At 45.8% G+C, this 14968-nt stretch overlaps 1 protein-coding gene across 5 annotated transcripts in view; it reads right to left on the bottom strand.

Moving 5' to 3' along the window:
* WDR59 (WD repeat domain 59) overlaps positions 1-14968 on the bottom strand; it is an 85582-nt gene that overhangs the window by 50137 nt on the left and 20477 nt on the right. For all 5 annotated transcript variants that reach the window (XM_019941100.3, XM_073796808.1, XM_073796811.1 and 2 more), the window contains 5 exons: positions 13842-13927; positions 12659-12739; positions 10465-10502; positions 6594-6682; positions 2540-2656 (listed from right to left, as the gene is read on the bottom strand). In XM_019941100.3, the coding sequence (XP_019796659.2) occupies positions 2540-2656; positions 6594-6682; positions 10465-10502; positions 12659-12739; positions 13842-13927 (411 nt within the window). The remainder of the gene's footprint in view (positions 1-2539; positions 2657-6593; positions 6683-10464; positions 10503-12658; positions 12740-13841; positions 13928-14968) is intronic.

Below are 14968 nucleotides of genomic sequence, written 5' to 3'. Positions count from 1 at the left end.
TGCGACTATTTGGGGCCCAACCACTCACGTCCACTCTTCCACCCACTCCAACACGGAAGGTGCAGGGAACACACAGGTGAGCCAGACAAAAACTGAGGCTTAGAGACGTTTATGCTTTTAACAGAAAAACAAACACACTTAGAGCTCAAGCGTTTGCCATGAAAGCAGGAAATGGCAGAGCACCAAAGGCAGGAGGGCCAAGACTGAATGAAACTCTGAACTATCAGGTATTAAGGAACTATTGTCAAAAACAGGTGACAGGGGCTTCCCTGGTGGCGCAGTGGTTGAAAGTCCGCCTGCCGATGCAGGGGATGCGGGTTCGTGCCCCGGTCCGGGAAGATCCCACATGCCGCGGAGCAGCTGGGCCCGTGAGCCATGGCCGCTGAGCCTGCACATCCGGAGCCTGTGCTCCGCAACGGGAGAGGCCACAACAGTGAGAGGCCCGTGTACCGGGGGAAAAAAAAAAAAAAAAAGCTCTTATTCTCAAGGCCATCATTGATGGGGTCTTATGAAATGATTACATTATAGTTGAATGGAGGACTTCAGTCTATTTCAATGTGATAAAGTTGGTTATTATAATAAGTTAAGCAGAGCCATGCTGCCTCCTATCCATAGGTAACTTCTGCTTTCCTCTTAGCATTGCCAAAGGCCTCTGCTCCAAGCTAGGGATCAAAAAGAAATTTTTCTGAAGAAATGTCGGAAGACCCTCGGTCAAGAACCAGGTTCCTGACTGCTGACATCACAGGGAACAGCCGCTGGGTACGGGTTTCTCAATATGGCTCCCCTTATACCACGAACATGTCAGAATGCACAAGGGGACTGGGTCTGGATTTCCAGGACTCAGCCTGGAAGATGGCAATTTTGTAAAATAGCCTGCTTACCCCAAGATAAGGAAAAAAACAATTGGTTATCCAAACTGACATGAACGAATTTCATTACAGTTCATCTTCGATTTTTAATGGCCATAGAAGAAAAATCCTTCTCTTTCTTCTTGATCTAGCTCTAACCCTCAATACAACAGTTTTACAGTTTACAATCTACAAAGTGAAGTGAAACTCATTCAACGGTATCTTGTTCCAGCAGACCCCTTAGAATTCACAAAAGACAAATAGAATGAAAATTATTGTTATAAATTATAAGCTAATAAATTGTCAGATAAACTAAAGAAAATGATTATGTAGGAAAAAATGGCATGCATTGAGCCTTATCAACCAATTACTAAAAACAATGGCTGACTATTATAAGTGCCTCTAAATTGCTTCACTTTTTACAATTATGTTATTTGTATATGTTCAGTAAAAACTGTCTTCCTACCAGGGTATAGTGGAATAAATCAAATACCATGCCCAAAATCTCATTTAATTCATAAGCTAAGCCCACTAGTAAGGAATAAGGACTGTGTTTCACATGTGGAAACTGGTCTGTTTCTATTTTATTACCTATGGAATCCGGGCCTCAAGGGTAGTAAAGTTGTCAGTGAATATTGACAAACTTGGGGACCTCAAAGAAAGAGAAGGAGGTGAATCGGATTATTACTGGTTCCTGAAGTTGGGAAACAAGCTGATGGGGTATGGGGACAAACACTTAAATCCAAAACAAACAAGCAAACAAACAGAAAAACCACTGTTGGCACATAAGAATAAATTACAGCCCCAGGGGATTTACAAACCTCCAGAGAGAAGTTAGATTTTAAGCCTGAGTGTACGATTCTAGCTTTGCTAACCATACCAAAAAGACGTACATGCCTGTGTAAATAAAACAAAGCATTAAATTGCTAAAGCTGAATCCTAAAGCTGCTAAGCAAATTGCTGCGATCAAATCTCTGTCCTTCCAGGCAGAGACCTGATCATATGCAGGAACTGTGGGGCACGGCTAACTCTGTGCCCTGCATCCTTTTGAACAAGGGTGCATATCACATCCCACAGTCAGAGAGGACAAACAAACAAGAAACACTGAGAGAACCAAAAATAATAGGGTCACCGACATACATAAATCCTTGAGCATCTCCTGTAACTTAGAGAATCTCTAATAAAACAACTCCATCTCTACTTGGGAAATGCTGATGATCGACGATGTCCTAACTTGTGCAGATGTGATAATCACGTGAGAAAATTGCTTTTTCCACCCCAGACTAATGGTAAACTTGATAACTTTAATGACCATGTGGGCTTTTCTCCTTTATTTGTTTATCTGTTGTGTTTTTATTTTGATGAGCAGTCCTGAAATGGGACTTCCTGACAACTTCTTGGCAAGTAAACTTCTTTTCCTTTCTAGATGTTTTTGTCTCTGACTTCCTTTCACAAAGGGAAAGAAGAAAAGCCTCTGAACAAATGCCAGGAGCCATATCAGATACGTGCTACTACATCACTCCCGCTGGACCACATAACCAGGTGTACTTGCCCAGCTCCCCAAAAAGCACATGCACCCCTGAAACACGTGCCATGCTAACCTACTGCAAATTTCCTTCTGAAGAAAGTGCTGACACACCCCTGATGCCTCCCAAACACGCTCCCCCAACTGCCCTGGGGATGCCGCTCACCTTGACAGAGTTGTCTTGACTGGAGGTAGCAAGAATGTGCTCGCTGTCTGGGTGCCAGTCCAGGCCGTGGATTTTGGAGAGGTGGGCTGCGAGATACTCCACTGCTGTGCTGGGCTTCTGCAACAGGATCAGCAACGAGAGTTGTCACTTCAGAAGGAACTCATAGTGTCCACCATATAACAGTCTGCTAGGTGCCAAGTGGGAATACAAAAATACTCCCAGAGGAATTCCCTGGCGGTCCAGTGGTTAGGGCTCCGTGCTCCCACTGGAGGGGGGCGCAGGTTTGATCCCTGGTCGGGACACTAAGATCCTGCATGCTGCACAGCGCAGCCAAAACAACAACAAAGAACTCCCAGAGACCATCTCTACTCTTAAGAAACTCCGCTTTGTTGTTGTTTTTTTTTTGCGGTACGCGGGCCTCTCACTGTTGTGGCCTCTTCCGTTGCAGAGCACAGGCTCCGGACGCGCAGGCTCAGCGGCCATGGCTCACGGGCCCAGCCGCTCTGCGGCATGTGGGATCTTCCCAGACCGGGGCACGAACCTGTGTCCCCTGAATCGGCAGGCGGACTCTCAACCACTGCGCCGCCAGGGAAGCCCTCCATTTGTTTTGTTGAAAACAAACGACAGAAGACTTCTCCAGCTCTCCTTCACGCATTCTCTGAATATGGGCCTGTGAGCCTAATCTACTTCCGCTCTGGCTCCAGGTACGGCCTTAATGAAGGACACAAGGTAGTGGATGCTTTTCTCCTTTGGTACCGTGGTCTGCAATTCCTGCTCCCCTTCCTCACAATCACCCACAAAGAGGGGCTGTGACATCTAAACAGACCCAACCCCAATCCTGGGGGTAAAACCACTAATCTTTTTTTTTTTCTAATTGAAGTATAGTTGATGTACAATATTATATGTTACAGGTGTACAATACAGTGATTCACAATTTTTAAAGGTTATACTCCATTTATAGTTATTATAAAATACTGGCTTTATTTCCCGTGTTGTACAATGTAACACAACATTGTTGCTTGTTTTGTACATAATAGTTTGTCCCGCATAATCCCCTACCCCTATAGTGCCCCTCCCCACTTCCCACTCCCACTGGTAACCACTAGTTTGTTCTCTATATCGGAAAACCACCAAGCTTAAAATGATCAAGCCCTAAGACCTCAAAAAGAGAATGAACACACATCACAAAAGAAAACAATACATTATTAATAAGCATATATAAAACAAATTCAGAAGGAAACCTCAGAAATATATTCATACATTAAAACATTAAAAGATTGTTTTTAGCAATCAAGTTAGAAGATATTTATAAATAATATTCAATGCAGTGAGGCTGCATTTGTCACTGGTGGTATACATATAAAATAGTATAACCTGTTCGGGAAAAAAACTGGACAATTTTTATCAACAGACTTAAAATTCTTCCTTTCTTAAGGGAATATCCTAAATTCACAAAAAGCTTTAGGTACCAAAGATGTTCATCTTGGTGTTATTTGGAACACCTAGAAACCAGAAACAACATGAATAATAAGTGGGGAATAATTAAATGTTAGAACCAATTATTGTACAGCTATCTGATACAATATGATGTAGCCATTAAAAGTTATACTTAGAAAGAGCTTATAACACAGGGGAAATGCATTTGTTGTAATGTTAAATGAAAAAAGTATGCATAACTATGCATATGATATGATAAACCATGTTTTAAAAAAAAGCATAAGAAAAGAAAACACCAAAATATTAGCATTTGTCTCTGGGGCAGGACTATGAATGATTTTTATTTTCTCTTTTATATTTTCAACAAAGAGCATGTATTACTTTCTGTAATCAGCACTGGTCTATTAGGTTAACAGTGTAATCTCCAGAACCAGCCTCCCTGAATTTAAATCCTGGCAACAAACTGTGCCTCAGTTTACTCAGCTGTAGAATGGGGTAATAATATTACCTACTTTAAAGGTTAGTTATAAAGAGAAATGAATCAATACACATAAAGTTCTTAGAACAATGCCTGTGCATAATGAACACTTAGAAATATTAGTATTGGGCTTCCCTGGTGGCGCAGTGGTTGAGAGTCCGCCTGCCGATACAGGGGACACAGGTTCGTGCCCCGGTCTGGGAAGATCCCATATGCCGCGGAGCAGCTGGGTCCGTGAGCCATGGCCACTGAGCCTGCGCGTCCGGAGCCTGTGCTCCGCAATGGGAGAGGCCACAACAGTGAGAGGCCCGCGTACCGCAAAAAAAAAAAAAAAAGAAATATTAGTATTACTAGTCATTCACGAATTTGAGTGAAAAATCCAACATTACCACTGATACCACACTTTCTTAAGCCTGTGATGCTTGCTGCCAATAGTCCTGCTTTGATACTAGAAAGTGCCAGAGAAGTGAAATGACAACCAACAAGCTTTACAATCCATATGAACAGAAGTCCTAGGTATTAATAGCCAAGAAAAAGTTAAAGCTCTTTAAACAAAATAGATAAAAGGCTCGTTAAGGGAAGTCAGGGTTATGAGTAGACCAATCCGAAGGCTAGAAAGAAACAGTTCAGCAGTACATTTCTACAAGATAAGGAACACAGCTACTGTTTTGGAAAACAGGTCCTCACCGAGCTCATGGCTAAATACCCAATTGTTTATTTTGCCTATGGCTCTGAAAACAGTCTAAAGCAAATACACAAGTACTACAAATTAACCAAACATTTTAGTTAAACCATTTACTATATTTAAATGCTATACCAGTGCCAAATATGAATAAAACCAATTGCCAATTGAAGAAATAAAGATGGATGAAGAATGACTATTACCAGACTGGACTAAAGGGACAGAGATAAAACTAACGTATAGAGGATGCACCATCCATCCTTTCCTTATAAAATCACCTTGTCACCTAAAAGCCACCTAAAGCGAGGGCTTCAGCCGGCACACCCCTTTCCCAGCAGGTCTTGGCACCCAAACCAGCAGCCTCCCAATCTCTGCTTCACTTCCCTCTCCTCTCCAACTGTATGACTTTATTCCCTGCTGGAAGGGGAAGGGGGCAGGGCAGCCGGAAGCAAGGCTGAGACTTTACAGTCAGCATCCCAGTTGGGACAGTTCCTGAACAAGTTCCAGGAAAACTAACAGTAGGTCCTCCCCACGAAGGCAGGTTTCACAGAGCAGGAAGCAGAATTTACACACCAGATCTTACAGAAGTCGACCACTCTCTGCATTCTTACCCAGTCGTCTGGCAGCTAGTCATGGAAGAGGCCCTTTCCCTGCATCACTGTTCTCACTGATGCCAACATATCAAACTTCCAGACTTGCCATTACAGTAGCAGCCCAGAACCCTGCAACTCTTTCATGCCTCTCAGGTCCATGGGCTAATGCAGGGAGAACGTACCCTCTGCAGGCTCATTTGAGGCTGACGGCACAGCTAGACTTCCAAGGGAAGATTTGAGCATACCAAGTATCCTGCCTCAGTGATTTAATTCTAGATGGTATATGTCCTAGAACAATGAGTTTTCACTTTGCAATCTGGGGCAGGAATGTGAAGCCTGCTGACCATTCTAGAATAGTATCTGGTCCCCCAGGCTTGACCCCCTCAGGGACACACACACTATTATCATCTTTATTCTGAAGAAAAGGAAACTGAGGCTTGGAAAAGTTTGTGGCTCACCTGATATCATAATCAGGAGGCAGCAAAATGGGACGCTAGCCTAGGTCAGGCCAAGTTCATCTTCTTTTTTTTTTTTTCTTTTTTTTTTGGCCACAGCACGCAGCTTGCGGGATCTTAGTTCCCTGACCGAGGATTGAACCTGTGTCCCCTGCAGTGCAAGCTCAGAGTCCTAACTGCTGGACTGCCAGGGAATTCCCCAAGCTCGTTTTCTTAACCACTGATCATAATGTCTCACTCCCTTATCTTCCATCAACACCAGTTTGATCGGGAAGCAAATGTCATCTGGTACTAGGATCTTAACGTGGCAATTAACCAGGCTGCACAGGGTACCCTGGTCTCTCAAAACAAGTCCTGCTATTCACAGCATCCTCTTCAGATCCTCTCAGAGGGGAAAAAGATTACTTACCCGCTTGTCCCATATCCGTACATCCCCGTCATGACTGGTGGCAAGGCAATTAGCGTTTTTTTTATTCCATTTGACCTGTGAGGCACCCGCTGCAAAGAAAAATCAGGGGAGGAAAGCTGTTGCCCTCAACGCCTTCAGCACCAGAGTGGAGCTTATCCAGGGGAGCTGGATAATGAGCTCCGGATGAGTAAGAACAGAACTCTTCAAGCTTCTAGGACTGCATCAGCTCCATCGTTAAGGAGAAAATGAAGCCAAAGAATAAATGAATTAACACATGGGAACAGGATCAGAGTCACCTAATTGAGGAAATAATCTCACTAAGGAGAAAAAAAAAAAACTTCAGGTTACCTCCGAGCAGAATCAGCAGGGAAATACAGTTTCTTACAGAGCGGCGGTTCAGCCCGGCTCTGCTGGCTGGTAACTGACACATCACACAACCTGGCCCTTCATCCTCTTGGACACCAAGCTTGCGCTCCCAATCAGAAGAGCCTCAGCTCAAAGCCTGCTCCTTCCCACACTGGTTTTTTTGGTTTCGTTTCTGGGGGAGGGAGTGTCTTGGAAAAACACAGCCTCCAGATGAGGCTCAGCTGAAGAATAAGCCCCAGTGTGGCCCAATTCTGCCCTCAGAAAATTATGTGCACCCCACCCCCACTCTCATCTCCCCATGAGCAAGCGGTTACACGTGGCCCTGCGTGGAGACAGGGAAAGGGAACACTCCTGGCACCATGTGAACTCAGTCCTCTGCCAGAACACAGAGGTAACAACAACGGGGACAAAAGAGCTACATAAGAGAGGAGGCATACTGGAAGATGCCAGAAGGGGCTGAGACGGGTGGAAAATTGGGGCATAGCAGCACTTCCAGCTGACTCAAAATAATCACGATGATGATGTTAAACCAGAACCACATGATGACTCTCCCTCCACCTCTTCTTGTTCTTTGCTCAGACAACACATGACATTTCTGCTTTGACACCCTCTCCCTTTGGGTGGGTGTTTATTACTTGGGGACACCGCAGTGGATCCAGGACTTTGGAGAGCAACCTGACCAAGAAACCGCAGAGTATGAGACAGGAAGCAAGGACTCAGAACCTAACAGGAAATAGAGTAAGGCCCAGACTTTACCCTTGCTTGGTTTTGGTGAGGGTATTTGTTTGCTTATTTGGTTTTTTGTTGTGTTTTTTTTTCCTTGAGACACAAGGCACCTTAAGTCACCTAAGAACGAATGATGGAGACCCTGAAGTTGGAGGATGGTCTCCTATTACTTAGGAGACCCAGTTTCTTTGCAAGAAATGATATCAGCTAGAGGAGAAAGTGTGTAAAAAAAAAAGACTGCTCCAGGGTCCCTGGTGGCGCAATGGTTAAGAATCCGCCTGCCAATGCAGGGGACACAGGTTCAAGGCCCAGTCCAGGAAGATCCCACGTGTCATGGAGCAACTGGGCCCGTGTGCCACAACTACTGTGCCTGCACTCTAGAGCCCGCGAGCCACAACTACTGAAGCCCGCACGCCTGGAGCCCGTGCTCTGCAACAAAGAAAAGCCACCGCAATGAGAAGCCTGCATACAGCAATGAAGAGTAGCCCCCGCTCACTGCAACTAGAGAAAGCCTGCACACAGCAACAAAGACCCAACGCAGCCAAAAATAAATAAATAAATTTATTAAAAAAAAAAAAAATACTGCTCCGTCTCCACGTGACAGTTACCAAAGAATTCAACAACACAGGAAAAAAAATTTTCTCTATGTCTTTAATGTTGTGTCTAAATGAGATGATGGATGTTCACTCAATTTACTGTGGTCATCATTTCATCATGTACGTAAGTCAAATCATTATGCTGTACACAAACTTATACAGTGCTGTGTGTCAATTATATCTCAATAAAACCAGAAGAAAAGGAAAAAGAAAAGAAAAATAAGTTCCAAGAAAATATGCCTTTCCCAGTAGGTGGTCCATCAGAACATGAAGCCTCCCAGAGGATTCTGGGAACCCCCTAATTCAATGTGTTTTATTAGGATTGTGACACCAGGGTCAAACGGAGACCTCCCAGACCATAAGAGCTCTCAGAAACAGATAACGCTCTGGAGCACACACGGACACGCTCTTACTGACCCCCTACCCCAAGGTATAAACAATGTGCTCACAGAGAGATGAGGACCACAGGCTCTGGGGAGCCGCAGCACCCGGGCTGCACCTCTCAGGGAATGAGAGCTCTGCCACCACTGAGACCTCACTGAGGTGCAAAAAAGAAAGAAGTCTCCTACCTCTGTTTTTTCAGAAAGACTCCCAAAAGAAAGCAATTAGAATAATCTTTCTTTTTAGAGGTCCTCTATAAGCCATCTAACTTAAAAGCCTGCAAGTAGAAACAACAAAGTCAGGGATGGATGACTGCGACATTCACAGACCATTAGTAGTTTCTTTCAGCTCAGTGTCCTCTGCAACCACGTCTGTGGGCCATTCTATGCCTCAGGTCATAAGTGCCTACAAGTGTGTGTGCACAGGTTGTGAGGGAGGCACCAGCACAGCTGTTAAGCACTCAGCACAAGCGATACAGGTGCCTGAGTTCCACATCCATGGAACAAACACTCCCAGAGCATCTCCACAGGACAGGCGCTTAGGCTGACCCTGGTCTGCAGCCCTGAACAAGGCAGACGTGGTCCCTAACCTCACAGAACAAACCAACCAACTGCTTAATACAGTCATGATGTTTAATGCCTTCAAATGATGAGGTGCTGGGGTGCAGGGGGATAAAAAGAAGAATCATGTGATCATTTTGGAGCAAACACCAAATGTGAATTCAAATGACGCAAGAAGATACAAAAAAGCAGGATTTAAGAGACAGATAATATGATCTGTTTTGATCAAGGAGGCCAAAATAGAATACTGATGGCTGGGCTTCATCATGGTGGGCAAGGTATACCGGTTCTATGCCCAAGTTCAGCTCTCAGGAAGTGGTGAGAATACTCTGTAACAGGCCCAATGCAGCACTGCAAAAAGAGTCAAATTCCAACAGAGTGATGAAAACAGGTAGCTCAGAAAGTGATTTCAAAGTTTCAGTATGCCCAGTATGCCCATAAATGATACCACGGGGACACAATCAGTATAATCTAGACTGTGCGGAAACCGCAGTTTCTTCAGTAAAGAAACTGCAGGGAAGGAAAAACAAACAAACAAACCAAAAAAGGGAAGGGAGGAGAAACCTACCAACTGAAAGAGATGAGAAATATATCAACCACTTATAAATACGGACTTTATTTGGATTGATTCAAATAATTTGTAAAAAGAGAACAAAAAACAAAACTACTGAGACTACTGGGGAAATCTGAATACTGCTTAAATATTTGACGACATTAAAGAGCTACTGTTAATATTTTTAGGTATGCTAATGGTATTGTGGTTATGTTTTTTTTAAAAGGATTCTTCTCTTATTAAAAATACTTAACTGAAATATTTGTTGATGAAATGATATGACACCTGGGATTTGCTTCAAAATAATCCCAAAGGGGATAGGGGTAGGGGTGGTGGACTAGCGGGTGAAAGAGGAAATAAGATTGTCTGTCGACAACGTTCAAGCTGGATGACGAACACAAGGCAATTCATCCTCTTCTAGTTTTATACACTTTTGAAAGTTTCCACAAGAAAAAGTTTAAAAACAAACCAATGTGGCTCCTGCCCTTGAATTTTGAAATAAGTTCCTGACCACATTCTACAGTCCTGACTCTAACTTCTGCGAGGAGCGGGAGAAGGGCCCTGTGACGTGGACCTTACAGGTCCACGCGACCGTGGACAGAGCCTGGGGCATGGGGGACGGGGGGGGTCAGTGGGAACGAAGCAGTGGAAGGAAGGGAATGCAGGCCGCCGGGGGGGCGTCCACTCACCTACAGCAGACAGCGCAACGGTCGGCTTCCGTGTATCTCTGAAACATAAGAGTCAGAAGTCAAAAGCCCGTTCACCTGCCCCCATCCACCTGGTGCCTTTCTCCCGCTGCTCGCATTTCTTCACTTTCCTTTCAGTGGGAATGTGAGGACCTTAAAAAGTAGTGTAAAGAGAAGCCTGTCTCCCTCCAGCGAGATGAACTTTCTCAGCCTCTTCAGCTGAGGCTAAGAATTTCCAATTATACAGTTGTATCCACAGAGAACAAATTACACGACCTGGCGTGGCCTGGGTAACTCTGATGCGGGGGTGGAGGGAGCCAAAGGAACCCCTTCCTGGTGTCATTTCTCCTATGGAACAACGGGACAGTCGTGGAGGCGTAATTCTGCAAGAACCAACAGCACTGCCAAGGTGGACTGGAAAACTACTCTGGGTGTTCCCAACAGCCAAGAGGTAGAAGCAACCTAAGTGTCCACGACTGATGAACGGATAAATACACTACTGTCTCTACATACAATGGATTGTTATTAGACCTTAAAAAGGAAAGCAATACTGTCATGAGCGACAACATGGACGCACCCTATACTAAGTGACGTAAGTCAGTCACAAACGGACAAACACTGTATGATTCCACTTACATGTGGTACCTAGAGTCGTCAAATTCATAGAGACAGAAAGTAGAGTGGTGGCTGCCAGGGACTGAGAGGAGGGGGAAACGGGGAGTTGGTTAATGGGTACAGATTTTCAGTTCTGCACGATGAAAAAGTTCTGGAGCTTTGCTGCACAACAATGTGAACATACTTAACACTACTGAACCGCACTCTTAAAAATGATTAAGATGGTAAATTTTGCTTTGTGGCTTTTACCACGATTTTATTTATTTTTTTAAACTACTCCTGGATACAATGGAAGACTCAACCGTTCACCACGAATGGTCAAAATGACAGAACTGGGCAGCCCCCTAGGGCTAGGAGGGCTAGACAAGGCAAATCTGCAGCCCTGGCTTACTGTTCAGAAGACCTGAGAAGGCAAGTCAGTTCAAGTGTCTTTCAGTCTTTAAATTATGAAAACAACTGTTTCATGTAAATGAGGGACGCTTGCCCCAGAGCTCCCAGGGGGCGGTTTGCTCGTTAAGAGCCCCTCTCTTCCACTTCCCCTGGATTTTCTGCTCCTTCTCCCTCCTCTGGCGCTGCCCTTAGACCTGTCACCTTGGAAGCGCTAACCTGCATGGGATGCAGGTGAAGTCAGCTGTGTGCATCCTTACTCCCTGAGGATCCCTTTCCCTGGTCTGTCTGGTCAGTCAAACCTCAATACCTGGCTTGTCCTCTGCCTACAGTTTACCTTTCAGTGTAAAGCATCACAAAGTCACCGCCATTTGGGAGCAGAGTGGCCTGGCTGGGGAGAGGGTGTCCTTTCTGGGGACTCCACAGGCCACAGGCCCTCTAGTTAACGGTTACGGGGAAAGGAATCTGCTGTACAAAGAGAAACGGGAATGGATGTTTATTAAGAACTCAGGACGCGCCAGGCCCTGGGCTGGGCGCTCCTCCACTCTTTGCTCCGTGGAGAGTTGCTCTACGAGGTGGCTCTCAGCCCCCTTTCCAGAGGGGAAGCGAAGCGTCACCAAGAGCAAAGCAGCTGTCCTGGAGCACTGCTCGCTGCAGCACGTGTGTGTCTGTACCCCTCAGAATGCCCCCACCGTCACCTGCCACTTCAGGAAGCTCCAGCCTGACTTCCAAATGCCAGAACCTGTGGTTCTCTGACAACGGGATTTCCCTGGCTGCTGAAGCCCGTTTTGCAAACCTCTGTGACAGGCCTGAAGTGCCAGGGAGCTGAGGCCCCCGGGGACAGCCTTCAACCAATGACTGACAGTGACGGCGCCCCCGCTTCCTCAGCCCTCGGAGGGGAACACCTCTGAGGAGGGAGTGGTACACCAGCCCCTAGTGTTCCCAGTAAGACCAAGCTCCACCTGTTCATGGTGGTACCCAATTAGATGATGTGCCCTCTCTGTGTGGCCTTCCCGATCCTGTCTCTCTTCCCACCCCCAATAGCAGTTCTGTCCCCTCCTAAACAACGTATCTGCAGTGTCTCCTCATCTCAGGGTCTGCATCTAGGGAAAACCAAATTAAGATACCCTATCTCTAAAACAAAGGTCCCAGATCATTCCACAGCCAAGTGGTTATGCCTCTTAACGGTTCTTACTTGATATCCCAAATGTAGATGTAGGTGTCCACAGAGCTGGTGACCAGGAGATCTGGCTCAAACACTGCCCAGTCCAAGTCACTGGAAACACAAGGAATAAACAGGACAACAACGAAGAGAAAAAAATTCAGAGTCCATTTCCAAAGCATTCGCAGATTTCATTTCTAGTGGCTTCAGAAAGTCACTGTTAATGGGCCCCTGAACATGGTTTAGGCTGGGAATCTCCAAAGTTCTTTGGGAAAGAAGACTTAACCAAGCTCTGAAGGAAACTTTCAGGTCCTTCCCTGGTTACCACCTGCTCCCCCAAACCAAAAGAAACAGAGCATTTCAACTTAAAACACATACACACACAAAAGCGCACATACGTGCATGTGCGCAAACTAAGACAAAACAAAGAAAAAAACCCCACGTAATTGTTGACATCGTTTTTTAAGTCAGACTCAACCACAGGTACCTTGAGTAAACCCAACATCTTTAAAGCACTGGCAAACTGCCGTGTTGCCTCACAGTTTTCAAGGAGGGCAAGCAGGGCCCTGGTCCTCCCCACCCACGTCCTCACTCCTTGAAAGGCACTTGCTACACAAACAGTTAACACAGGCCGGGGGTTCTGGCCTTTCCCATCACCTCCCACGTCAGCTTCACCACTCCCACACTTCCTGCTGCTACTTCTCACAAGAAGTTTTCCCCACCCAGAAAAGGATGGATCCAGGAACATTCCAGAAGCCAGCTGGAAGGCCACGAGTGGGAAGCAACTGGGCATCTGGGTAACGGACTATGATGCAGGAGCTCCACGTGGTGCCCCACTGTGGCTGGACAGAGAGCAAAGGGCTGGCCCCCAAGGTCTCTGTGCTCCAGGGCACCGCCGACCATGAGCTGGGGGATTCTGCGGGCGTAAGTTCATCTCCCTCCTACAGCAAACAGCTCTAACCCTTTATTCTGGACCAGGCTGTACCTAAGTGTCTCCTGGGATCGGGGTTAACAGCTACAGGGATGCTGGCTCCTGAACACTGGCTGTTCCTCGCTGCAAAGACCATCACTTCAGGACTGCTAAGGACGCAGCAGCCACCTGGAGCCAATGCAACACAGAGGGTCCAGCCTGGAGGGGGACGGTGTCTTTGTTTCACTTCCCGAGACACTGCGACAAAGTGAGACAGGCCAGGGAGCAGTGGAGGGCTGTGCCTACCTGATGACACGAGTGTGGCCTTGTAAGGTCGTGCTGACTTCCCCACTGCCGTCTTTCCACTTATAAAGGTCGACACGTTGGTTGCTCTGAAAAGAGACAAGGGGAAACCCATCTTGAACAGTTATGGCTGAACTAAGGCTACAGACACACTCGTGAGCACGTGAGCTATGGGTTATGGAGCCGCCCCCAACCATCAGAGGAAAATCCTCCCTGCCCTAACGGTCACACACCCATCTCCCCAGCTGCTGTCACACTCCATGTTCTCAGCTCACCCTTCCCACCATCAAATGCCCGGAGTCCACCTACCACACTTTGAAAAAACACATGCATGAGAAAGAAAACAGAATCACCACTAAAAGGGTGTCCTAGAAGGCAAAATTATAGAAGATTCCTTGAAATATGAACTTCTTTAAGGGTTAAGCAGAAAGACACAGGGAAAATGGGCCAGAAGAAACCACAATTACAATAAGGAGAAGGAAGAAAAACAAAGCTTCAATCAAACTACATTTCTCTTAAAGAAACAAGCCAGCAAATGCTCCCTAAATATCATGAGTTCACGAAACACACTGAAAATGGATAAAGATTACTAATAGACTAAATACTATTAGTAGGCTATTTAATAATTTCTGAACTGATATATATATATATATGTATATGATGGATTTTCATTTTAGCTCAGAGACAGATAGTTGTATACAGCTCTGAGATTTTTATCCAGAAATGCCAGTTTCCAATTCTAAATAGGTAAGGTTCCTGTCAAAAGGTAAGGATTCAAAATAGCTTCCAATGGGAATAGGAGTGTAAAGAAAAGCACCCCCTCATCTTTTTTATTTATTTATTTTTTTGCGGTACACGGGCCTCTCACTGTTGTGGCCTCTCCCGTTGCGGAGCACAGGCTCCGGATGCGCAGGCTCAGCGGCCATGGCTCACGGGCCTAGCCGCTCCGTGGCATGTGGGATCTTCCCGGACCAGGGCACGAACCCGTGTCCCCTGCATCGGCAGGCGGACTCTCAACCACTGTGCCACCAGGGAAGCCCCCCCCCATCTTATAATAACATTCCTAGCCATTTCCAGGGTCTGCTAGTGCCAGTTTATGCACTAGGAACCTTAAGAAACCTGCCCTCTGC

This window comes from Tursiops truncatus, chromosome 19 (assembly GCF_011762595.2).
Source record: "Tursiops truncatus isolate mTurTru1 chromosome 19, mTurTru1.mat.Y, whole genome shotgun sequence".
In the NCBI taxonomy this organism is placed as follows: Eukaryota; Metazoa; Chordata; class Mammalia; order Artiodactyla; family Delphinidae; genus Tursiops; species Tursiops truncatus.
This window is presented reverse-complemented; position numbering and strand designations above follow the sequence as displayed.